At 39.7% G+C, this 27,986-nt stretch overlaps 1 protein-coding gene across 1 annotated transcript; it reads right to left on the bottom strand.

Moving 5' to 3' along the window:
- LOC104516438 (rho GTPase-activating protein 8-like) lies at positions 1-25,735 on the bottom strand. Its single transcript, XM_010160763.1, has 7 exons — positions 25,699-25,735; positions 22,412-22,549; positions 11,876-11,963; positions 8,133-8,264; positions 5,046-5,132; positions 1,217-1,315; positions 1-112 (listed from the first exon to the last, which is right to left on the bottom strand). Exons 1-7 carry the CDS (start codon positions 25,733-25,735, stop codon positions 1-3), a joined length of 693 nt encoding a protein of 230 aa, XP_010159065.1.
- Between the last annotated feature and the right edge of the window lie 2,251 nt (positions 25,736-27,986).

Here is a 27,986-nt window from a genome sequence, read left to right as displayed (position 1 = left end):
CTATTGCAGGCTGACTCCAAATTGCTGGGTAGGTAGAGGTGGCCGTGGTGGAGGAACCTTAACCACAGGTGGCAGTTTTCCCTTCTGTTTTCCCCGAAGATTTTCATCATGTCTGCAAAAATCAAGAAATCGTTGATTTTCTGTGCGCCACTGCTGACAAACTATGCATGTATACCAGCAGTACTGTTTGTGATGATGATGATCTGACACTATTATATATGCTGCAGGTCTTACAGAACTTGCATTTAAGTTAAGCATTAGGGAAATCAAGTAGTATTTGTGGTAGAATACTTATGAAAGACACAGAAGATCTCTTTTGCTTCAGCCAGTGGAGTATAGTAATAAATGTGTCCAAAAAATAGGAACACACTATAATTTAACAGCAAAATTAAAACCTATTTGCTACTCAAAATACAACTCCCCTTTCTTTGGCAACCATGCAATCCAATTTATAACCTTGGAGCTGTAAGGTATTTTGTGTTATTCCATATTTACACAAAAGGTGTGTAAAACCCACCAGGCATCAGTAAGAGTCGTAATCAAAGCTTCCAGTTACTTTCATTCAGCAGTGACATAAAATCACTTCCTGTCAGTACATCAAAGCATTTCCACGTAAAGCACTGAGTCGAAAAGACTGTTATTGATACTAATACTGGGACTTGACAATTCCAGCCCTATGCATTTCTTTTTCTCTTCCCTCCCCCTCTTCAGTACACCTCCCTAACACACAGACACTCAGGATATAAAAGTAATGCATCCACTAACAACAGGAGTATCCCTGAGGTTTAAAATCAATCAACACTTTGCTGACTCTTGGCAAAAGGAAGTCACTTAATCTGTTACAAGATGCAAGCAAAGAGGGCAGGATTACATTTCTGCCCATGAACATCACGTGATACTCGTAAACAGTCAGGACGTACGGATTGGTTTTGTTAACATTCACACAGAAGCTGCAGTTACAGTAAGAAAATGTTCGACAACTGAGATGGAGATATTCCAAATCTGTAGAAAACTATATTCTCCTAACCCCTGACGCACTTCATCACAGCTCTGATGGCAGTGCAGCTTTCAGAATTAAATCCACGCAAGCACAAACAGGTAAATTCGACTTTTAACCACTGAAGAAATAGGATTAGATTCTGCTTGGAATACAGTGAACAAGATGGAACTGTACCCAAGAACAGGTGAGATGACGTGATTGAAACTTGCCACGTACCGTATGACTTCTTGAGGGATATTTAGCTGGTCATATTTGAGATGCTCTCTCAGGTCACTTAAATAGTTCAAGTAGGTGACTTTTTTCCCAAATTTATGGCTTTTAAAAAAACAAAATCACAAAGAAATATAAAAGTCAGCATAGGACGAACATTTACGAAGGGTTTAAGCTTCTATTACAAAAATCTAAGTGCTGATGCAACTCAAAATTAGACCGTAGTTGAAGCAGCAGGAGACATAAGATGTATTTCATTTCATATGATCAAACATATATAGTGCATGCCTGAGAGTCTGATTTGAATAAAAAGAACTGACTTCCATCTGAATCTTTTGTGATTTGCATAGATATGGAAAACACTGCTTTAAAAGCCACTGGAAACCAGCTTTCACACAGCATTAGAAAGCTCACTAAAAGAACGGCTAACTCTGGAGAAAACATTACACGGCCAACAGAACAACATGTTTGCGTTATTTAGGTATCCCTCCCTGCCAAAAGACAAAATAATAGGGCTGCAGACACAAAATATCAAGTAGTAAAGCAACAGGGAAGATTTTCAAACCGTGGATAGTGTATTCCCTTGAAGTGCTGGGCCATCAGCTTTATCTAGGGCTGGAGAGCTTCTAGGAAACATCCTGAATAATAAAGGTTTTTCTAAGAGCGGCACAAAACAGGCTTCCAAACTTGAAGCACCAAGGCAGTTAAGTCTCGAGTTTCAGCCAGAATGCACTGCTTACAGGCTGAGGTGCTCCAGCAAGGTCCAACACACGTTTATGAACATGGGCTGAAATAATTTCAGATTTTCCCACAGCACAAAATATTTGTCCTGCAATGAAGTGTTAAGGAAAATAAGAGGTGTTTATGGTAAAAAGCCTACTTGCTGCAACTTACTTGGATAGTAAAACCGGAGAAAAATTCTCTCTCCTCAATGAATTTACTCCTGGATCCTCAAATACACACGCACACACTCCATCTAGTGGGAGATGGTACAAATACAAGGCACTCCGGCATTCGAGAAGCTTTTAACTGAAATGAGCCAAATTTTGCTAACAGGCAAGCAATTCTGGGACGGTCAATACGTGTACAACTTCAGAGCTCTTCGGTGTGTCTTCTGCCCAAAACAGCCCGCGATTTCAATGTCTCACCTAAGCCACGGGCTGGCACAGAGTCCCCGTAACTAACCACCCCGGCAATACAAGACGTTACAGGATGCACCACTGGTAACAGAGTCGTGGGCAAAGAGGAGTTACTGCCGATCCCTAAAAACGCCACGCGACCACCTGAGCGTGCAGTAGTTTGATGACAGGTGGGCGACTTCTGTTATCTCACACATACAAATGTGCTCTTCTTACTGGGTTGGTTTTTTGCATTTCGGGAAAAAAGTACGTTTGACTTAACGCGTTACCTTCTTGCTTATCTCTTTTGGGACTGGAAAGTACATCAGTCAACTTCTGGAGCTTGAAAAAATCTTAAGTATTTGCATTTTTCTTAAATACTTTCAAATACAAGTATGCTACAATACTTATTACTTTTGTTCTTCACTCTAATAATTTCTGTCATTTGTCCAGTTCTTGGCAAACCCCGTGTTTATGTAAAAGTACTCAGGCCGTGTCCTAAGAGGTAACAAATGCACTAACAGACTTCTGAAAAATAAATACATGTTTCTTGATAATGAAATGTATTTTAAATCTGCAATTTTAATTGGAAACACTATCTAAAAATGTGTCTGGGCTGTAATTCAGCAAAGCTAGGAAACAGGAAGTCCAGAGGATTCTTTTCCTTTCTTTTCATGAACTTGGGTTTAATATTGACACTTAAATAAAAGCATGATCTGCTAAGGTAAGATTATTCTGAACTGGGAGGAAAACAGGATTATTCTAAACTGTGAACAAATTTTAAATTGTACTATTCTAGTAAATTAACAATGTTAATAAGTTCTAGTATTCAATGAGACTACAATTTAGGCAAATTGTACATGGGCACTTTCACACGTCAGCTTTCAATTTATGTCCTTACATTTTCCTTTACTTGACAACCAAACTTGAGTCAACCCAGGCCAAAAATGCATGTGAGCATTCACTACTTAAACCATTTTAAGTAGTAAAAAGTGGTTTTTTCTTAGCTTCAGCTAATTCCTGCCTTCTGGCTTATGGACCTTTTCAGAGTTTTCTTGTACTTTCAATTATTTTTCAGTGTCATTGTACAAATATATCTGCTTCTGTTGTTCACGTATTTTAACAACAGAGAGCAGAGTGTTGCTAAATTAGACTCAAATCAAGTATCCAGGTATACACTGGTAAAAGTCAAGCACAAACAAGAACAGCTAATCCTGATGAAAGCAGGGTATTCGGGTCAAGATGATGATGCATCTAAAATGACAAGCTCTGTTTTGAATTTTCTAGGCTAGATATGAACGCTTAAGCTTATCAGGATCACCCATTTTCACATCCAAAGTAAACAAGGATTTAATTGCAAAGAAAATTGTTGCAAGAAAAAAATAAATCCTCATTCCATTGAGTGCATTAACACATACAGATTGAAAATAAATAGTGTCTCCAAACTGCTTGCCTGGAGCTATTCCCAAGGAATTCTCATCTGCATGTGAGAAAGATATTGCTTTCACCTGAGTGTTGTAATGTACATCCAGTTTTTCTGGGTTTATTGTGGGTGGGTTTTTTGGGGTTTTTTTGTGTGGGGGGGTTTTTTGTTTGTTTGGTTGGTTGGTTTGGTTTTTCTTTCTTTCCTAGAAAGTTCATACCCATCCTACAGCAAAGCAGGAACAAAGAGAAATCCATCTCCATTCCTAAGATACAATCAGCTGCTGGACCTCCTGCTTCTGTCACACTTTTCTCACTATTGGTCTACATCCAGGACCTCTGGCATTTCTTTTACTGCCAGTTAAAATAAAGATCTGTAGTCAGTTGTCTTATTTCAAGAATAGCATATTCTGAAATGATTTTTAGCTGTCACTACTTTTTTATTTTCATACATTTCTTACATCTTCTGATCTGTCTAGAAGTTAAACTTCCCCCTTCTAACTAATTAGCTTTCTCGAGTCAGTAATTGAATCAACTGCGAGTTACTGTAATGGACATTTTCAGTTGGTTCATTATAGTTTCTCAAGAGAAGCTGGTTTTGCCCTTCAGCCCTGAGGACATCCATAATGTAAGCTACAAAACGTTAGAATTACTGTGAAAGTGACAGAAGTTCAGAAGCAGAAAGTAAGAAAGCTTAGCCATCCTAGCACTTAGCAATATCTGCCCATTGTTGACGGTTCCTTGTAGGTAGCATCAATTTTTACCACGCAAAGGAAAAGACAGCACCAGTAAAATATATCCACCTTCACCATTATATCCTCCATCTCAAATTCTTATGGGCACTTCAGGGCTTATCCATTAACTTTGAACACACAAGTAGTATCATTCCTATTTATCTCAGCACTTGAGATCAGACTGAAGGTTAACAATTTATTATCTACTTTACTGGACCACCTAGTAACTCCAGTCACAGATCCAGTTCTATTGTGCTAAATGCTGTCAAAGAGGACTAAAAAGTCTTTTATGGTCCACAGAATAAGTGTTTTAAAGGGATATTTATTTTAACATACCAGTAAAACTACTATGAATTGAGACTCCCTTTTCTTAGAAAGAACTCTACCCTGTTATTCATACCCAAGCTTAAGCTCACCTTAGTCATTAGTTCAAGACAGTTAAAATGGGTATTGTGCTGTTACCTGACATATTTTACCTCAAGCCTTTTTAAAAGCAACTTATTAGAGAACAAACCATCCTTAAACTAAATAGGAAAATGTGTTGAATAAGCTGCCAAGTACCTTATAAGAGGTTTAAAGATATTCCACAGAATTTTTATGAAGTTGGTTGGATGTACAACATAGAGTGCTTTAAGGTTTTTCTTGTACCTAGGAAAAGAAAATGAAATCGTCATTTGAATGAATGTCATTGATGAATAACTGAATAACTCAATGGAAGGTATTGTGACAGGAACATTATACAGCATTCTTTTCAAATACATTAAAAAGACTTCATTCCAAAGAAACTGAATGTAAAATAAAAAAAAAAAACCACACCCTATTTTAAAACATGGACAGTTTGGATGATACCACAGTAGGGCAAGATAACTATTACATTCCTAACCAACATCTGCTGTCTCATAGGTTTAATAAAAACAGGGCAGAAGGGAAAATACAGGCAGAGACAACTTGAAGAAGAGTTGAGAAGGAAGTCTCAAAAAAAATCCAATATTAACAATTACTTTCATTCATCTCCCTTCATTTTCTGCTAACAGGAGGTACATGTTGGAGAAAACGTCTAAATTTTCAGATGTAACATTTACACCTAATTTTTTTTCACTACTATTTGTCCTGTTTTACTAGTAATTATGAAAGGTGAAGCCAAATGCACATTTTTTTGTATGAAGTGGTCCCCTTAGAATGTAGCAAAAACTGTTCTCCATTATAGCTCTGTGTGATTCTACAGTGTCATATCATGATACATAAACAATAGGTTCTAGTAGGCTGGTACTTGAACTGAAACCTGGCTGCAGGAAAAGACTCTGCTCTTATTCAACGCTATTGCAAAACGAAACTGAGAATGCATAATGACATATCCTGCTTTTATATATACACTGTTGCTTATTACTTTGCCAAGTTTGCTTCCCAGTAAGGAGCACCCCTCCCAAATGTTCAACATTCATTGCTAGCAAAACAATGATCACGGAAAAAAATGATAGTGAACTCTGAAGCAAACCCTTTTGTAACAGGTTATGCTAAGAGGGGGGGAAAAGGGACCAACTCTGCAACTCCAACAGCTTTTCCTTTTGGGTTTTAATTGGGCCCATAAATCCTTGGATGAAAAAGGCATTGTTTTCACAAAGCCACTGTCATACACCAGCAAACAACTACCACTGGGCAAGTGGCACCACCGTGGATAAGAACCCAAAATCAACAATAAAAACTAACAAGCAAAACACCGGAGTTGCTTCACCAAAATTTCCATTTTCAGTTTTTGTACCTTGAAGCAATGGGCATAAGCCATTGCTTCTGTGAGAAGTTTACATACTTCACAGTTTCCTTGATTACAATTAAATACCCAAAAGCCTTTACTGAGCCTCTTTGAAGGTTGTAAACCTTCAAAGCCAGATCTATCCTTCTGAAACTGTACTTGAACATTTGCTGTCACGATGCTAGCTAATTACTATCATCCTTTGTACTCTCCTCCGATCGCCCTTTCCTTTCACCCCAAAACACACACAGAAGAATTCTGCAAGGTGCTGTTTTTAGGGGGGCTGGGGGTGCCTTGTTGGTTTTTTTTCTCCCCTCTGGCTTGTACAGCTCAACATGTTGGGCTGTGAACACTGCTTCCAGCCTCTCAGTGACAGTCCGACCTGTGAATAAAACGATGGGCATGTAGTTTTGCTCAGCTACCTGGGCCTCTCTGTTCCTTTTTGGTTCTCCTGCTTGCTGGGTCGCGGGAGGGAAACCGAGAGAACAGATTTTTGGCATAAACAAGAGTCACACCATAGACGTGTAGGCATGGCAAGAGGCAACAAAGATGATATTGCCCTTGTACTGCCTCTCATGATACAGTAACTGCAAATTCGGCTTGGGATTCTCCCAGAAGGAAAACAGTATGATGCTTTATTTTCAGAAACTGTCAGTGCAAGGCAAAATCCAGTAGTCCAAATCTCTCACCAAAGGCAAAATATAAGAGATGCTTTGCCTTTCTTCTCCCTTACCCAGTCCCAGAAAGAACAGATACATTGTACTAACCATCTTAGAAACCTACTAGCAAAAATAGCCTTTCTGGCCTGTTTTTGAGCGGAGAGCAGTCAGTTAGAAGCTCCAGATAACAGCTTCCCACTGCAGTTCTGAGGGCTGCCATGTACCACCTCATCTTGCTGCTTAGTGGGTTTTAGAGTTTCAGGAAGTTATCAGGTGGGATTCAAAAGAGTCTGAGCTCTAGCACTAGATGACCAAAAGGGGTTGTGCACATCCCAACTTCAATTGTCAAAGCAGACACAGGTATTTCTCTGGGACTGCTTCCAGTCTAGCCTAGGAACACACAATAATCTTTTTCAAGGCCTCTTTTTTTGAGAGTTGCTTCTTGTTCCAGCTCCCAAATTGGAAAAATCAGACATGTATGACCCAACCCCCCCAACACACACCCACTCACTCTCAGGAAACAACTGTATTTTTGCTTTCAGTCAAGCTGCCCACTTGAGACCAATTTAAAAGTACCCACTCGCAAACACGCAGAAGACTAACTGATTCAATAGGAACTTCCAGCTTGGTTGGCAAGTGTGCAATTTCAGAGAATAAACACCAGAACTTTAGCTTCCACTATTCAAATACTACTTGTCTAGGAGCTTTGGGCTCGACTACACCCTAACCAACTAAACCATGAAGTCATGAGCTGCAGCCATTATTACTCCAAAGATCAGGCATATGCCAGCACGGTGGTCCCCTTCTGGGCTTTACATACAACCATCCACAAACCCTGCGAGACTTGTGGGATACAGACTGATAAAAACTCATCTTTCCTTTTTTTTTTGCATACAAAGTAGCCTTGGGATGATCAAAGGTTCAAACAGCACTGTGAGATAATGGAGAATGATGACTAATAAAGTGTAAAGTATCTTGTTACATAGTGCTCACACAAGGCAAAAACTCTTGGGTTTGCTCCTACTTTTTTTTATACCTTCGGATGACCACTCCAGTACTCAGTACTGCACAGAAGACACTTAACAAGAGAACCAACAGTACTGATACCACTACAAGAATTTGCGATGACAGAATTAACCCAGTTAGCTGTGGGTAGATCAGGAAAGACACTCTTCCTCCATGCAAGTTAGTTACAGGCATTACACAACTGAAAGTGAACCAAATATTTTGGAGACATACTTCCTGTCAAATTCTTTGTATGCTGTCTGTAACCATTTCAGAGATGGTTTATTCAGACTCTTCAGGCCATAGTGAAAGTAGACAACTGTATAATCGTTCTCTACATACTGGTCCAGAGTATACTTTAGGTACCTGAGGAGAAAGATAACATTTTAGTTTTAAGATGGTTTACTGGATGAGACTTTTAAAGCAGTAACTGAGAAACAAAATGTGCTATTTTTGCACAGAACGCTAGTGACTGCAAATTCATGTTTGCTTCAATGTATTTATCTAACAAGTTCATCTGCCTCTAGCAGCAGTGTTGCCAATAAATCCACATCACTGCAAAGCCTAAAATCTGGAAGAACATACTTAGTTACAGGAACTATGGCGCTCATGAATCACTAACAGATTAAGACAATATGGGACTGTGTTTTCCAATAAATTTTTTAAAAGATGCATTTTAACTGACAGTGTCTTCTATTTTGCTTTCTTCTGGTCTTTGTAAATTCCTTCCTTTTAGCCAAGCAAAAAGTGTTATTTTGACTTCCCAAAATAATAAAGAATAAATCTTGGGTTTTCCTCACAGTTTAAAACTTTTTTAATTCTCAAAAAATCCATTAGCCCTAATTACTGCCAATTACAACTTGTTATTGTAAACTGTTTTCTTGAATATATTTGCCTTTCCCTTGTTTGCACGTTGGGGACTGCGTTCATAAATAATTTCCCTTAAAACTAATGTAAAGAACTATACGACATACCCCATCTTGAAATAATACGGCATGATTGTGATGGGTTCAGGCGGGGACGAGCTGCTCTCCTGCAGAGAGCTGGCTGGCCCACGGGACCTTGTTTCATTCCATGATACATCAAGCTCAGGGGTCAGCCTGCGAGGCATGAAAAGTGGCCTAGAAGGGGTGGGAGGGCTAGGAAACAGCTTGCCGATAGCTCTGTCTCTGTTCACTCCCTGGCAGGCTATTAGCAGGGAAGCAGCATATTTTGTTAGCCTGACTGATCTGTGATGGGGGATTGGAAGTTTCTTTCTCCCTGCTCTCTGTTCCTGGGCTCTGGGAGTGGGGTTTTCTCCCTACATTTTGGGCTCGGGATTTTGGATCGTTTTGGGTTGTTTTTTTCCTTACTGAGTTTTTGCTTGCTGCTTTGGAATCTGGCTGTGCCGGTCCACGGGGGGTGAGATCCTGTATCATATGTTCTATTTTCCATTGGTTTAATTACTTATTACCAGTAGTACTGTTAGTAACTCCATAAGTTTCATTTATATAATTAAATAGTTCTTATCTCAACTTTTACGAGCTTCCCTTGTGTTTTTCCTCCGTCCCTTTTCCACTGAGAGAGGGAGGAGTGGTAGAGCGACTGGTGGTACTTAATCGCCAGATAAGGCTAAACCACGACACTAGGTCTTATAATTAAATTTCTAGGTGTTCATTCTTTTATTGTATAGTTTAAGATGCTTTTCTCTTCCCTTTCTCCTACAACTGAGAACACTGTGTGGCCTATTACACAGCTCAATGATTCAAATAAAGCAATGATGGAGGAGTACAATCTGGCCGCATCTCTTGCTGTGTCAGATTTCAACTTTCTCATGTCATTCTCAATGCTATCTTACTATTCTTCAACAGAGCCCCAGCTATTGCTCTTAATTGTATGTAAGCTATTTTCATTCAATAAAACAGACAGTTCCGTGTGCCATTTATTAGGCTGTGGCTATCTGCAAGTATCGAGGTCACTTTAACTATACACCTTTCCACGGAAAAGCACATAACTTCACTGTCACACTGTACTCCCACAGTCTCATTAATCTCCTTATTCCCTCAGCATACTGTAGATCTTAGGCTGTGAATAGCCTGGAACAAGGACTGCCACTGTAATTATTATAATGCTGTTTTGACTACTTACTTAAGTATTAGTAGTATTTTAATGCAGGAAGTAGTAGTAACAGTCATTCAGGACTTTTTTAAAAAGTGTTTGGAACTAAAATATATCTAAACAGATAGTCTTACATACTGTAACGTGACTGATGTTTTATTTTACATGTAAATTCCTTGGCACATTGCATCCAGACAGCCTGTACTTTGAAAATAATTGAGAGAGTTTTGTGGACATAAGATAACCAGTATTTTTGTACAATTACCTGTTCCAAAGCTGTAGCAGAACTGCAGGGACATTACAGAAGCTTTACCAAATCAATTCTTTAAGTGGAGGGGGGGAAAAAAAAAAAGGCAATCTGGGCCTGCTCTGCAGTTTTTCCTCAAAAATCAGTGCCTGGCCCTAACCACTCAAATGCAGATCACTGGACAGCTAGAATCATGGAATGGTTTGGGTTGGAAGGGACCTTAAAGACCATCCAGTTCCAACCCCCCTGCCATGGGCAGGGACACCTTCCACTAGACCAGGTTGCTCCAAGCCTCATCCAGCCTGGCCTTGGACACTTCCAGGGATGGGGCATCCACAGCTTCTCTGGGCAACCTGTCCCAGTGCTTCACCACCCTTTCCAGGAAGAATTTCTTCCTGATGTCTAATCTAAACCTCCCCTCCCCCTAGTTATATTGCTAGCTTCACAGTCCAACCGCTTCCTCCAATTGTCTCAGCACAAGATTTCCAAGTGAATTTGTTGTGGACTCAGGTAGGGGAAAACATGCAAGTGTTCAAGCCCAGAAGAATCTGAGGGCTGGAAATCCTAGTTTCATCACAGCACCTCCTCACAGAACTGAGGAAGGCTTTTTAGATCTGTCAGCAACATGATTTGTCACACTCCTTTCTTTGGCATTTCCTATTAACCACTGCAGGTAGCTCCTCTCGGTGAAGAGCTGACTGGTGTGGCTCTTCTTCCTAGGTACTAACACTCCCTCTACGCTACATGGAATGCTCTGGCTTAAGGCTCTGCAAATAGCCTAGCTGTGAAGAGCATACAAATGAATCAACATGCTCTCTAACAAATTTCTTAAGTAACCTGTCTTCTAATCCCTCTCTGTTTCTGAAAAGTTGAGATAACAGCATTCCTCTCCTTTCCAAGGGCGGTAGCTACTGCCGGTTGAAAGGTGCTCAAACATTTTGGCAATGGAGGCTGTATGAGAACTCCAAATAGGTTTGAAATGCTTAATAAGGACAGGACTCTTAGGGCAGAACAGATCTCCTTGTAGTGAGATGTGTCCTGGGACCTTGGTGCAGCAAGCTTATAAGGAAAAATGTTGTGATTTTACATACCACAACCTCTTTTAATACAAAAATCCAAACGTTACAAAGTGAGGTACGTATAAAAATGTTAATATGCTGTATATAATGCAGATCTTATTATAAAGAGGAAAACCACTAACGTAAATCACTAAACAAGGCTCTTGCTGAGTGATTTAGGAGATAAAGCATGGCAAATTAAGGCAAACACTTCTATTCATGAGAACATACATACAGAGCACTAAAATACCAGAATTCCTCTTTCATTGGCCCTCATCATGAATTTAATTTATTAAATACTATCAGAATTCTTTAATAAAAACAAGACGACAAGTTAATTTCAGTACACAATGAATTGCTTTTTCTAGGCAAGATGCCAGGTGTAGTTAACTCTGGCAGTTTCATCGACATCTCATTCACGTAATATTAACACTGGTAGGTCTTACATCCTTCTTTTATTTCACTCCCTGCGTCCTGCTTCTCCTCCCTGAAAGCCCATTCACCTGGAAACAAGCTAATAGAATTTCACATATAAAGCGTAAAGTATTTCACGCAGGAGACCGAGAGAAACTTACTCCAGCAATCTGGTGTGATTGAGCTGATGGGAGGGGGGCATACGGCAGCAACTGAAGGTAATCACCTTCCTTCCAGAATTGTCATCACCTAGTGAACAAAACAGTAAAGACAACGTTCATTTACGTAAGCAGTGGGGCCTCGGTGATCTGAAGGAATGGCTTGTACCTTCTGATATTTGGGGCTACCTGTGTATCTCTCTCATCATTACCCAAAACATACTGCGAAACTTCACTGTCAAATCACGTTGCCTACAGAAAACAACTTGGCCACCCCTGCAGTGAAATGAAGCAGCTGCTGGGCAAAGGAGGAAGCTGAGCTTAGAAAGTCATAGTCAGAGATGGTTGGAGGTGCTCAGCTCCAGACAGGGAACACTTAAGTCCTTCTGCAGCATTCAGTTGGGGAAGAAAACAGGCCTGCTTCCCCTAGTAGTCTTGGAAGTGACCTGTTTTCAAACTCTTCATGCCTTATTTCTGGTTTATTTATCAGAATACTGCTCTGCCCACAATCCCTTTGGATATCTTCTTTGCCACATACCTAAGTCAGGTTTTTAACCAACTTAAGGTTTCTTAGATACTCTTTTCCAGACGCACCGCTACATTCAAATCACATTTAAAACAGAACAAGCAAGGCATAAAACTATGCTTTTCATAACCTGAAGATCCCCAAGTGTCCATCCCTTAGTCCCTCTGGACTGAGCATATATTGCTGCACTCAAGTTCATTTACTCCTTGACTCACATCAGCTTCACCCACACTGTCTGCACAGACAAGGTTGGTGTTCGTGGCATGCCACCCCACGCCCAAGTTCCACGACCTGGAAAGCCAGACTCAGAGGTTGTCATACTGAAGAAAATTCAGTGCTGAAGATGGTGAGGTGTTAAGGTTTTTTCATACCTACATGAAAGACACCGCTCCTTTTAAAACAATACAGAAACATCCCAGAAAATGTTTAGACTGAATTCATATTTTAGACATTCTCAGTCTAATTTCAATGGTCAGACTAAATGATAATTAATCCTTGCTTCTACTGCCACTAAACATCAAAGTTTGGCTTTGATATCAGTAGGAGTACAATAAAGTTGAGAACTGCGAGTTATTTAGGTGTTCTTCATAATTCTGTTATTCCCCTCCCACACCTAATTAAGTAAGTAGCTGTAATGAATAACCAAAGAAAATGGGGGAAGTTAAATCTGTAATTGAGTAACCTAATAAATAAATAATAGCATATGAACATTTCTATGAAAACTGGGCAGAACAGCTTCAGACCACTTCTTGAGATGTTCTTCTTCTTAAGCAGTTGTATTACCAATGCTGGTTCAAATTACTTGATCTAAACAAACAACATTTCTCAGATCTGCAAACACACATTTTCCGTGAGAACCTACCACTTGTAGGAATATGCTTTTCTTCATTCAACTCAGAAAGAGGTGGCTGCCCTCACCTGACAGAGTCCATGCAGAGAAAAAAAAATCCTATATTTGCTTTGTCCTGTTTCTACCAGCTTGTGCTCAACAGCAATTACAGAGGCCATGATGAGACAGCATCTTTTTAAACCCAGTAGAGGTTAGGTGTGGGAGGGAAGAGGAGAGATTAACACTTAATGACTTTTCATGTATGAACACTGGGACACTTCTGCATTATCATTTCCAAGCCTGTGTTATGATCAGGAACTACACCAGCTATTCCTTCTATTGATTCGTTGAGCTCTATCTTAAAATCCAGTTAGATTTTTCTGTTTCTTGCTCCTCGTGCTCGCTGTTTTGACAGCTAGCATCCTGCCTTCTCAATTCTAGGAGTCATAGCAAGTTTTCACCAATTTGTTCGTGTGACAATGACACCACTCAGCTGACACAGTGCTTCTCTTTCCATCCTGAAGGACTCCCTAGACAATAATCACATCCCCTTCTCATCCTGTATTTTACTGCTAATAAACAAGTTAGATCCTCTATCTCTTTTAAGAGTCTCCCTTCCCCGACCTAGCTATCTTCTACCCTGCTCAAATCCGAACACATCTTTCCTAAAACACGGGTGATGAGTTAAATAATAAACTGCAGATGAACATCATACACAGGGCTTAAGATTTCCCAATACCAACATCATCGTCTTTACTGAAAACCACGATGAAGTATTGTCATTTAGTATGACAGCTATAGTTGGATTATCTCCGATGTCCATCCCACACTAATTTCACTTCTCTCCTTCTCGTTTTATTTATACAACCAAAGAACCTCCTGCTACTTGCTTTAACATCCTTTAAAGACCTAACCCAGCTTGACTTTTGGCAATTACCACTTTAGTCCTGTCCTTTTGACTTCCAAAACATAGCTTTCTCTGCTGGCTTTTTCTTTCTTCCTGTTCCTTTTTGGCTGACTGCTTGTTTTTATTATCTTTCTCAGAGGTATTTTTTTCATCCCATAAGGTCTGGTACCCCTTCCCACATTAAAAATAAATTCTGACTCCTGTGTTAACTGCTTCAGCACCACTACTAACGGAAGAATATGCACAATGACATAGTTATACGCACTCGGGTATGTCTGCACATTGCTTTTAAACAGACCATGATTTTATTTCTTCAAGTTATTTTTAAGTGTCTTATTTGATATTCTCAGAGTACTTACAGAGGCATTATAATGTGACATGCATTAATATGAAAGGTACTAAAATGAAATTAAAGCATTAATAAAAGGTTGGTCTCTAAATGATAACTCATTTGTGAAAAAACTGCTGTGTTTCAATGCACTGTAGAATATTTTATTTGTTAGAGGCAATAATTTTTATGAGCAAAATGAATATAAGAAAGGTTTCCAGTTAAATTACTAAATGAGTCTCTAATTGTTCCATTTGGTCACATCTGACTGCCTGCATTAAAAGGCAGAAAAAAATAAACATCTTTATAAAAGACTGCAAATACACTTAGAACATAAAAAGGCATAGTTGCCTGGTTTCAGTAATGGGGAAACTGAGGCAGAGAAACTTTCTTAAAATTACCAGCAGAGCAGAGTCCCTCGTTCTCCCACCCCACAGTGCCACAAGGCAACAAGAGCAAACCAGAAAAGGTGACTGAGAACCTCAACTCATCGAATCACAGAATGGTTTGGGTTGGAAGGGACCTTAAAAACTATCCAGTTCCAACCCCCCTGCCATGGGCAGGGACACCTTCCACTAGACCAGGTTGCTCCAAGCCACATCCAGCCTGGCCTTGGACACTTCCAGGGATGGGGCATCCACAGCTTCTCTGGGCAACCTGTCCCAGTGCCTCCCCACCCTCTCCGGGAAGAACTTCTTCCTGACATCCAATCTAAACCTCCTCACTTTCAATTTAAACCTGTTACCCCTTGTTCTGTCACTACAGGCCCTTGTAACAAGTCCCCCCCAGCTTCCTTGTAGGCCCCAACCTGTGTAAGTGCAGTTTGAAGACCAAAGTGGGAAGTGGGTGTTATCTGCACATTCAAAGGAGAGTGTAATTTCAAGTATCCAGATTTTAAATCAGCACAGAGTATATTTTTATCCCATAAAATCTGTATTTCCCTATGACTTGGGAGTTAAACAAGTTAGAACTGAAAGATGTCTCTCTTCTTTGCTTTGTTCCCTGTAGAAAATACAGGGAATCCCATAAAATCTGTATTTCCCTATGACTTGGGAGTTAAACAAGTTAGAACTGAAAGATGTCTCATTTTCTACAGGGAACAAAGCAAAAAAGTGCAATACCAGCTTTGGTCCTTGATGTTTCGCTTCCAAGTCAAAAGTTTAGCTTCATAATAAGCTACTTTATTTCACAGACTAATCTCATCTCACCAAACACATTTAGATGAAAGCTGATAACCTGTTCTACCCTCCCTGGAAAACGTGCTCCTCCCCTTATCTTTCTGCACTGGTTTTGAGCTCCAGATATTCAGAAGGCATTCCCAAAGACTGAGCGCTTTAACTGCTCGGGCGCTCACACTCCTCTAGCCACCTACCTATGGCCTTTTTACAAGTCACTGGCTCATATTCTGCTTTCGTGCAGAGAAAAGGTCTGACAGACTTCCCTCGCCCATGGGTAGGGCTCCTGACTTCGGATCAGGCAGTGGCTATCGTGCAGACGCACTGCCAGGCAGCCTCAGGATTATCAGCTGTGCTGGCTGTGCAGCAGCTGCTGGGAGCACAGCACAGCGATGCCAGCCGCCTCCTCTGTGCTCAGTGAGTAAAGAGGGGTGTGCACAGCACGCTGTCCAGAATGAGATTTATGCACATTAACATACAAGTTATCTGCTGGGGTTTTATTTGCCTGGATTTTACTGAAATAGGCTTGACTCATACATCGCTTCTGATATCAAACTTTGCAGCAAGTTACAGCGAGACATAGGGAAGGGCAAATGGGGAAGGGGATCGTTCTACTTTTAATTAAGAATGTGGATGGCACAGCACTTCCTAACTGCTTCTTGAAAATGACAAGGTTTTTTCTCATGATCCAGCTCATTCCCATTTGGAAATGAGATCTTTTGAATGCTGTAATCTTAGCATGACTTTTTAAGAGATTTTGTTCTGATGACAGTAAACATTACTAAGTGAAAAGTGAAATATCATTTTCCTTCACTGAAGCTTGTTATTATCACATTACAGCCAAGCAAGATCCTAAAGTCAACAGAAGTTTTGCCATTGGTTCCAACGGGAGCAGAAGCAGTGTCAAAATCCCGGGGATTTGCCACAACAGTAAAAACACACATTTGTTTCTTTCATAGAATTTAAGAAGCTAGAGAAAATGGGGCTAAACCTCAATTAAACTACACGGCGAGACAAACTGTGCTTCCAAGCCTCCTTCCACTCTCTACGACGTCGGGAAATAAGGGATCACCAAAAAGCCATTATGAAACTTCCGTGTTTTGCTTAGACCAAGTAATGGACAGTAAATACACCCACAACTAATCTACCACAGGTCTCTGCCCATCCATACTGGCAAACCTCTTAGTCAGTTAAGATACACACAGCAAAGATAACACAGCTGGGTCTCAACATTCACAGGAGAAGCTTACACCTTTGGCTGTGGAGATTTGAGTCCTCTTTCTCCTGGCATGATCACCTCAGCCGATGACATGAAAATGACATTACAATGGAGATTGGCCAGCCTAAAGATGAAGTATTTGTAGTTTACCCTTTGGGGCAGAGACTGGATCTTCTAAGGAAATATTGAGAACACCAGCAATTCTAAATTCCAACTTGTTTTGATTTCACAGAGTTCCCTTTTCTGCATTCATTCCTCTGGATTCCACTCACGTTCACCTCCTTATTTAGAAAGCAATGTTCTGTGAGAGGACTGCACCTGTACTGCACCTGGCTAATTCTGGAAAATGCTAAAATTGCAATTAAATCAAGTACATGCTCAGGTGTCTTTCTAAATAGGTATGACTAGAAGTGAATGTTCAGGAGATTTCCTACATCAGGAATCTTGCTCATTCCCCTAAGAAAGCAAGGTTTCCTCATCAAAGATACCTCCATGAGCATTTTTTCTTTTGAATTTTGTCTAAGAAAAGTACTTTGCCCTAGCACATTTTCTTTGGATCACCTGAAAGCAAAAGGATAGCTTGCTTTTTGAAGTAACTGATTATTTACATTTCATCTGCGCTCCTCCTAAAGTACATAAAGTTGAAATAAGTGGGAGTTAAAGCCATTCATTAAGCTAACCTCTCCAATATCAGCACAGTTGTATCTGGCTGACTCTCAGGACTAGAAAAATGCTTTAGTCTTAAAAGGGGCACTGAAAGTCAAAATTGCTTTTAGTGATCCAAACCCAAGTATTTTGATAATTCACAGAAAGCATAAAAGAAAATTTAAGGAAAGCAAAGAAACAGAAGAATAGTCAAACAGAAAGGGAATATCATTTACATGCACAGGTCGAGGGGAAATAGTGCTAGGCTTTTCTATTTCATAAGGTACCTGCAGGTGTGGAATGACTTGTAGTATATTGTAGGGATACCCAAACCTAAAATTGAGTTCACATTCACATTTGAATTTGCCCTTTGAAACATCATTTATCCTAGCAAGCCTGTGGTTCTATTACATGATGTTTAAAGCAGACCCATTATATCTTCTCAGACTCAACAAGAAAGCATGTCCATATATTTTGATATAATTAACTCAGTTTTGTCTTTTAAAAAGACACTATTACTTACAATCTGATGTTCAAAGGAAGGAATGTAGTAAATAAGGACTTCTTTTCTTTCATATTCTAAGAAAACAACTGAAGAAAGAAGCAAGAGGAGAATGGGTGCAGAACGTGGAAGATCCACGTTCAATTCCTGCCTAAAGGATTTGCACCCATGTTTCTAACACTCAGGCATTCCCTCTTTGTTAGAGCAGGGAATTCTTTCCATTGATGTCAACCTTTATTTTAGAGCTACTCTCATAGCAACTGAGTGAAAAACGTGACAGTACCCAAAAGGTTAGGACACGGTTTGTAAAGTGCAAAACCCACGTCAAAATCAGCTCTTGTGCTGCAAACAGGCTACAAGCTCCCTGCTTCCTTCTTGAAGAGTGTCCAAGTCTTGGGTTTCTCCAACTGATTTTGTGTTTTCCCCAAAAGGGTACTCATAAAATAATGTCAGAGATACTGATTTCAGGAACAACCTTTGGAAATTTAAAAAAAAAAAAAACCAACCAACCAAAACACCAAAGTAATCTTCCAAGAAAAAAAAAAATCTTTAAACCCAGTTCTTTCCCGTGGCACTGCAACACACAGACCACAGATCTGCTCCTGAAGGTACTGCAAGAACTGGCAAAGCTGTCACTGAGATGGACTGAAAATTGTTAGGGTTTGTGTCTTAGGCTTCCTCGGTAATTCACTACAGTTGCTCCTTACATGCTGCAAGAACTAAATTACGACATTGCCTTTCACTGTCTGCTCTACACCACACTATTCTAATCAGTGTCTGATGCACTGGTTCAAAATCAGAAAGGGGCATGAAATCAACTGGATCTCGAGGAACTATATGGACAGTCTCTGCAAAGACTAGGCTGGACACCTGGTATCTTTAAATATAACTAGAAAAGTGGAAAAAAAAGGCTAGAAAGGGAAATAGAGATTTAAAACAATGATGGACTTGGATGCCTTTAAAATGTTTTGTCTACCACATAAAAGGATGTCACTGGCAGTTAATGAAAGCACAAGCATCTGAGACAGAGTCCTCCTAAATCAGCACATATGCAAAAAATGTACTGCAAAAAGTTGTCAGCAGTCATATTATCGAGGCAAACTACAGAAATTATAGAAGCCAACTAAAATAAGGAAGCTCGATGCATCATATATGCTTATCTGTCTCTTCCATTTTGCCACAAAAAAAAAATATTGAGTAGCTTTTTAGCCAAGAGATGGCAATTTCTCCTTCAAAACAGAAAAAAGAAGAACCAACACTGCAGCACTGTCCCATGTACATATGTTTAGAGTAGCCAGCTGCCCACTGGTATTAGTGATATAAATCAGTCATCAATTAATAAACATTTATTAAAGCTTACATATTTTTAAAATGTCCCCTATTCTTATTTAATGAACTGTATTTTCAGGCTGATGAATACAACTCCAAAAACCTCCTTTGCATATAGGCAAAGCTATTGTTATGGAAAGCACGTACGAGTCATTTTCATTTGGGAGATGCAAGAAGGAATTTCAGATTTTTTTTTAACTTAACTGTTGGAAAATAGCTCACTGTAAGAGATGTATAAATTAGTGCAAATATTTTCACCTTAATTCTTTGGTTTTCTTCAATCTTTTCAAACAATGCATCTCATTGTCTTTCAATCACAGAATTAAAACTCAAGGAACAGCTTTCAGAATTGCTTTAAAACAGCTATTCCAAACACTGAAACACACTTTATCTTATTCAAATAGATTATTATAAACTAGGTACAAATTATTTTAAAAGTATTTGTTTCAAAAGGGACTGGCTTTTTCCAAGATGGGAAAGAGATCTGAAGAGCTCATGCTTTCCTCACTTGAATCTAAATCCAGATGTTCAAAACTGACTCCCCAACAGTTAACTCTGGGGATAGGGAGGTCTCGTTTTGTGGAGGTGAAGCATGTTGTTGTACCACATTTCACCTTTCCCATGTTCTGCATTCATACTCGCACTTCTGCGTTCTCCTCTTTCATCCTGCCATCAGAGCCGTCTTAGAGGGTGCAGACTGCCTTCGGAGGCACGGCTCCTCGTGTGTGCTCCGCATTTAAATTGTCCCATAGACTTGCAAGACCCCACCATGTATTTCTGACTGAAATGGCAGCCTTTACTGAGCTCAAAAAATGGCTAGAAGAATTTTCCGCTAAAAAGGACTGCCGTATTAAGGGCAAAACTATCAGAGAGAATCCAACATTACAGCCAAGGAGTATACCTAATGCTTGGACTTTATTCCAAGCGAACACTGATATGGAGCAAGTTCCAAGATGAAACTGTGGAAGCTATAGGTAGGTCTCTTGATAAAACACTGCAACTTTTGTCCCTCTATACTGAAGCACATTCCCATTTTCTAACACAGGAATAAGGCACGCGTGTAAGATGAAGCCAGGCCAGGCAGGACTGCTCAAGAAAGGGCAGGCTGGTTATCATTCTGTCCCCATCACACACCCTCTGTTTCACCATCAGCATGAACTTTAAAAGGAGTTGTTCCAGTGTATTTCAGAAAATTTTCCCCTTTTGTTGAATTCCCCCACCATTTTAACTCAGAGTCCTTCTGAGACTATGAAAGTTACAGTTTTGTTTGCCTAGGCAGTAAGTAATCTTTATTTATTTCTTTTTATATATTATATTTTTTATTATATACCTTTTTTATTTTATTTTATTTATTTATTTATAAATTTCTTTATTTATTTTAAATCAGCAGGGAATGTCTTCTGGTCAGTTGAAGTGAACTTACTAAGATTGCCAACTCATCCCCTTTGCCCCTATCATAGGGGGTTTCAGCTCATTGTCCAGGAGCTCTGCCCATAGCTGCAAAAATGACGATGGTTCCTCCATGGAAAATAAACACACAAGGACCCTTTCAGAATTAACACCAGGTAAACCAGACAAATAGCCGGTGCTTATGACTTCCAGGGCAGCTTTGAGGGAATGAAGAACAAAGAGCAACAACAAACATTCACTAAAGAGTTGTTCATGATGAAAGTTGAAGCAGTAAATACACGGCCCATCACCATTTGACACTGAGTATACCAGCAGGAGAAAAAGAGTCTTGAAGATCTCCTTTAAAGCACTGTCATGCAGCACTGTCTAATACAGAAGATGGACAGTTACAGTGACTGTGGGGTGTCTGTTAACACATCTTATTTCACACTTTGTCAGTCTGACTTCAATGGTTGCATTAATAACTTTGCTATGTCAGTATTTCCCCCATCCCAAAACTGGTGTCTGAGTGAGAAACATCCCAGTGGGTTAGCAGGTAGTAAATTTTGAAGCACAAGAATGTGAATGTTATTCCCTTCTTTATGGATTTGAGTCTTACGTTGAGGGACTAGTTTTAAAGAAGGTAAAAGGTAATTATTATCCTGTGTATAACTAGCTTCAAGAAGGTATTATGGGTAAAATTTTCCTCTCACTATACTCAGAAGTCAAATTACCACGGATTTCACTGGCCTTGTCACTCATACCTCACTAGAGGGCTGGTTTTGCTGAAGTTCAGATTCACCTGGATGACACCCTATTTATGGCTCAAATTCAGGAAGGTCCATATGTACAACCTGAGTTCATCGTTCTACTGAAAAGTCATAATCTAAGCTCACTGAAGTATGAGGTACAAACATTGTACAGAATAGAACACCATCTTAGACTTCACCAGGATGAGCAGTGTTAAATACAGCTTTTTGTTTCTTAGTGTATACATTTCCTTCGTTCAGGACTGGGATTATTAATGCTATTTTAACAAGCTCATTGATGTCAAAAATAAGCCAAAAGAAAAAAAAAATATGCAATGAGTACTTTAAAACATTGCTTTTATGTCATAAATATGCCGGCCTGTCTTAAATGTTGCCAGAGTGTTCTAAAAATAAATAGCTGTAAACATTAAATTATCCAATAATCAAATACGCGACGTACGCATAGCTTCTCTCCAAGTCATAACAAAAAGTCAGGTGGTAAATGCAGTTAACATTAACCCCAACAGTTTCCCTTCTGCCTTTTGTTAGCTTTCATACAGTAATCCCTGTCTCTGCACAGTTGCACGCCCTTTCCAGGGCGGAATAGAAAAATGATTACATGTGGCTACACAACACTTCAGGTTATTCAGAAAACAAAACAGCTTAGCACAAATAAAGTACAGATCTGTTACAGCCACAGTTAGGCCTTAGATTATAAAATAGTGCCATAGCTATATTTTAAAGCAAGATCAAGATCAAGTATTTGGCTCATAATTCATCTGTAGAAAAGCACTGAGTTCACATGTTACTATTCAGCTGCTTTTCAGGATGAAGGCTGAAAGCATCAACATGATTCCTATGCATCACCTTGAGGAGTACAGTAAGAAAAACAGGATAAGGGGTCTAGAACGCATGGAGCCGTAGTATTTTTCCTAACGTACCTGCCAGCTGGATGATGCCATGTCTCGCAACATCGTAGTAAGGGTGATTGATATTCAGCTCAGGATCCTCAAGCAGTGGAGGTATATATGTTTCTCCCTGTTCTGACGGCGTATCTTCTGCTTCATCCTTCTGCAGTTCTGAAGGAGCAAGCAAGAATGCTGATGTGCTAATGAACACAGGAAAACTTTTGCATCTGATACATTATTAAAGGGTTGAATTTTAGCTCAGTTTGACAAAAACACAGGCCTTTATTAAACGCCATTTGTTGCAGTTTCGAATTGGCTTCTTTCTCATCCCCCTTTCTCACACGTGGGGAGAGCATCCCTTTGACACCTCCCAGCTACCCTCACATCCTCCTTAGGATTACTATCTTCTGTGATGCTTACAAAAATCTCGCCTGACTGGACAGACAGCATGCTGTTGTGACCTTGCTATTCACAACTGCTGGTGTTGCCTCATCATCTCCTGCACTCCCACAATCTGCTTGTTGTGCACTGACACGGCTACTCCACATTAACACCCCCCGTGAATGCTCTCAGAGAGCAGACTCATTGCTTTGCATAAAGGTAGCATATTGCAAACAAATCTCCATCTCACCTCCCCCAAAATCCAGAGTTTCCTTGAAATCCCTTAACATCCTGAAGGTGCAATAGGCAAGACAGCCCAATGTCCATCCCAGCAAGTATTTCAGCTAGAGGCCAAGCATCGGGGCAAAAGTCTGCTCAATGGGCATCCGTCCCACAACTTCAGTAGATTCTGGACTAGATCCTTGAGGTAAAAAAATCTACTCTGCACTGTAACGAGCAACACGATCAATCAATCTTGTTCCGAGCAACACGATCAATCAATCTTGCTACGGAAGGTTTGGTTTGGTTTTATTCCAAACTGTCATTAAGGTTCAAAAAGAGGTAATCCTAACTACACGTCCAAATGAACACAGACCGTGAGATAATTACTGTTGCTAACATTCCTACACCATTCAAATGAATAGCCTTCTAGATAGTGACTGGAATAATATTATATTGACACATTTCCACACAAGGGTCTTGGTGGCTTAAAAGAAGAAAAGGTACAGGTAAAAAGAAAAATTAAAGCTCTGATAAGGTGCACAATCCCCTGTACATCATCCATCTCTTATCACACCACCTTTTATAAGGAAGAATTACAGCTTTATCTATAGCATTATTAGTGCCACTTGAAAAAGTATTTAAAAAATATTTTGCCTTCTGTTCACCTGCTTATTTCATACCCTCCACCACCACACAAAAAGCACTAGGGCAGAGAGAATATATTAAGTATTGATTTCAGCGAGATTTATGTGCCAGTAGCTAATAAGTGCTAGAAAAAAACTCCTAACTAAATACTTCTGAATGCTTTCCACTCACATTTTCCCAGTATCCTTCTATCCTATAAACAACCACATGAAAGCTTTATTGTCCCATTTTTATACTTAACATGATTTGTACCAAAAATGCATTTCACACAGATAAAAACGCCACTAGTGGCTGGGCTTCTCAAAGACAAGGAGGAGTCAAGAGCATATGTACTACTTTTACATTTCTTTATGTCTGAATTCACATTAAAGTTTCCTCAGAAAATATATCAGTAGTCCTATAGGAAAAACATATAACTGCTTTTAGAAATACATCATTAGAGTCCTCCTCATACACATAAAACAAGTTAAAATTTTTATAATCATCTCCAAAACGTGTATTTTTCTAACCTTTAAAAGTGTAACATATATGAACAGCTACAATAACCCCAACTCGAAAAGTATCCTTTCTCTTTAAAGAATGTTACTGTCGAAAGAGCTAGAAATAATAATACAAACATAATGCAGTAAATAAATTTCACTATTTTCCCCTTTTTTAGATATTTAAGTCATCTTAAAACTCAGAACAAGGAAAACATTATTTTATTTCATAGTTTCTTTTTCTATTGTTGCTTTTTCATGTCCGAGCACTGTAAACACTTAAAGTAACAAAAATGTTGCAAAGGGGACAGAGAAAATGAAACAAAAATGCTGCTCTGTGGGGATGTGAAGCAGGACCTGTGAACCATTTACCAGAATCCTCTGCAACGTAACAGGCTTTACTAAAAGTAAAATGTATATTCAAGTTAAACACAACCAGTATGTTAACTACAGCCTTCAGTAGGGAGCGGCAGAGGCTAACTCCTTCTGTAAACAATTATTTTGTACTGTATAAAAACAGACCCAGTTCCAAAAATCAGGGGTAGGATTTGTGAAGAAGTACAGATATCCAGCCATCCAGCTTTGAGATGTAGCAAAGAACTACAGATGCAAAGTAAACACATGCCTGTTTGTACTACGGTTATTCACAGGGACTAAAGAAGACCCAACACCTACTGAAAAGCTACTTAACCCTAACCTAGTATGAGAATTCTTTGCATATTCTTTTTCTTTTCCCCTTAAAAAAACCAAACAAACAACCCAAACAATAAAACAACCAAAACACACACACACATTAAAAAAAAAGGCAAACCCACACCAAAAACACCAACCCAAACCAAACGAAACCCACAGCAAACCAAACAAGAGCAAGAGGACTGGGAGCTCCAGAGATGTTTGACAATAAACACAAATAAAGACGATTCATTGTTCCAAACTGAGGGAGAGCTCAGCTCCATTTTTCTCCCGCACATGATAGAGGAGTTTATTGCCCTGCTCCATGAGCCGTAGCAGAGGATCATCTGTTCCTGCTCCCACTGTTCCCACTCTTCAGCCCAGGCTGGGAGACAACACGAGGGGCCTGATCCAGAGCTTTCCACGGAAAATTGCTGTCAGTGGATTTTGAACCAGGCCTAGTAATAACAAGCCAGCCTGCTGCTGCTGAAAGGCATGACATGGGGAAAAGGAGCTAAGAGGAGGGTAAGGCCCCTAGTGCCATGGTCATCCTGCTCAGCTCGACCAACGTCTTTGGAGACAACACGCAACACAGCAATCTCTATGTTCATTCAAGACCCGTCTCTTTGGAGTAATGACTCCCATTTGTGCCACAATATGTGATGACGGTGATATTCCAACAGCCTAGAATCGCACTAGGAACATCTACCAATAACTCATAAAAGCTGCATGTATTAAACTAACCTTCAACCCTAATGGCTTTAATAAGGTACACATCAGTACAGCTGCTGTAACTCACCCTGGATTGCTCCAAGAAGTATTACAAAATGCTGGTGAAGCCTCTCACTTACCGAAGATGATCTATTAAATCACCTGTAACTCTACACAGATGCCATCTGAAGTATAATAAAAAATATTTACCTATTTCAGCTAACTTCTCATAGTCAATCTCAGACATGTTTCCCCTCAGGAGCAATTCTATGCAGATCTTCCTCACTGATGCTTGCAGGATGAAATGATCTTTGAGTCAACCCTACAAAAACAAACAAAAGTAGCTGTCATCACAATGTGGCATATTTTGCACACTATATGTATCTGAAAAGAAAAGCAGCAAACAAAGCCCACAAATCCCACTGCACAATTATTGTTGAGGAACCAGCTCATCTGCATTTGGGCAACATTTTCTTACAACAGAATGTTATAAAAGGATTTTAAAACAGTGGTCCAAAAATGTGTAAAGCTATGTATAGTAACAAGACTTTCAACAAATTGACCTGGTTTTATTTCAGGAGGCTTGTTCTTCAAAACACCTACATATTACATATTTTTATTTATAAAGATCAAAATTGCAAATTAATTCACTTTCAGAAACAACTTAAACCTTCATTTTTTCTTCATTTGATTTCTCTGATGAAGAAGATAGACATACTCCATACCCTCTCACCAGAAGTCACTCATTCTATAGCAGTTGTGTTATTATAGGAAATGCTCTGTATCTCACATTTCACGTGAAAGAGCTTAATGAAAATTTCAAGTGAGCATTAACATCTAAAAAACTGGAAAAACAGCAGTTTGCATAATCACTACTTCTTGCCAAACCCTCTGCAGAGTGCCTTGTAAACAGAATAGTAAGTAACACACCCAAAGTGAGCATCAGGAGCGAACAATCTGACTGAGAAGATCTGCTTTCCAAGCAGCTGCAGCAAAGTCATCCTTTGGGTCTATCCTTTGCATCCTAGTATATGACTACTCCCAAATACTACAGTAAAACAAGTACCTGCTAACATTCATAACATCTAAAAGAGCTCCTGATGGCTATATGAAGGTTTTCCCATAAATTTTCAAAACATTTCACTGATGTGATACTAATGTAATAGTAATTATCACCAAAGGCAACCAGACATTTCCATAACTTGCTGCACTGCGGATAAAATAGGAACTTGATTCCACCACTTTGAAGATTTTCAAACACTCACCAACTATTTTGTAACAATCCTATTTGTTTCTTGTTGAAAATAATTATCTTCATTTACAGGAAACTCTCCATGTAAAAGCACATACACAAGGAAAAGTCTCATTAAGTTCAAAGGAGAAAATTTTGCAATTTCTCATTAGCAACAATTTTCTTTCAAAATGAAAGCAATTCTGGGGCAAATATATTTCATTTCATGTTAATTTTACCACATGGTGTTAAAAATGATAATTCCATTGTTGTTTTTAAATTATGATGCAAACAAAGTACTTAGGGATTGATATTCCAACCAGTAATTAATTTGTTTATTATTATTCTGAGTGGTATTTAGACATTTCTAAAATTAGCAATTAGCAACTAGCATGATAATTTGTGTTCTATTTAGCAACTAATTTGTGGCAGGTATTGTATACGTGATGTAGCTTGCCCGTAAGTACTTGGTATATTATCTGATCACACAGACCAGTGATGGTCAGGAGTAAATGGCACGTAAGTATCTACTTCAAATAAACAAAAGGTAAAATTGTTTTTGAAGTAAAACACAGCTGCAAAGTAAGAAAAGTTGACCTCTTCTACCTTACTGAACAAATTGCTCCCAACTTTTTTTCCTAAACAAAATGCTTACATTTTGTAGGGACGTAACGATAGCGAGAATTTTTCACGGGGCTCCACATTCAACCTCCAGCTCCCACCTGTGTGCATGCCTTTCTGCTTCCAACCCCACCGGCCGTTTCAAGCCGGCCTGTCAGCCCTTGGCTGAAGCTGGAACTTGACCACAATAAGCGCTTTGTGACTTATTTTTCTGTTACGTATTTCCATTTAGTTTTCATAGACTCCTGTACTGGGCTTGGCATGGCAAGGTTTTAGTAGCTGGGGGGCTACAGGGGTGGCTTCTGTGAGAGGCTGCTAGAAGCTTCCCCTGTGTCCGACAGAGCCAATGCCAGCTGGCTCCAAGAGGGATGTGCCCCTGGCCAAGGCTGAGCCCACTAGCGACGGTGGTAGTGCCTCTGGGGTAACGTGTTTAAGAAATGGGTACAAAACCCCACAGCTTCTGGGAAACAGCAGCTGGAGGAATAGAGTGAGAGTGTGTGAGGGACACTGCTGCAGACACCAAGGTCGGTGGTGAAGGAGGGAGAGGAAGAGCTCCAGGCACCGGAGCAGAGATTCCATGGCAGCCTGTGGGGAGAGGGCAGGCTGTGCCCTGCAGCCATGGAGGGCCATGGTGGGGCAGAGACCT

This window comes from Eurypyga helias, unplaced genomic scaffold, assembly GCF_000690775.1.
Source record: "Eurypyga helias isolate BGI_N326 unplaced genomic scaffold, ASM69077v1 scaffold14661, whole genome shotgun sequence".
NCBI lineage: Eukaryota > Metazoa > Chordata > Aves > Eurypygiformes > Eurypygidae > Eurypyga > Eurypyga helias.
This window is presented reverse-complemented; position numbering and strand designations above follow the sequence as displayed.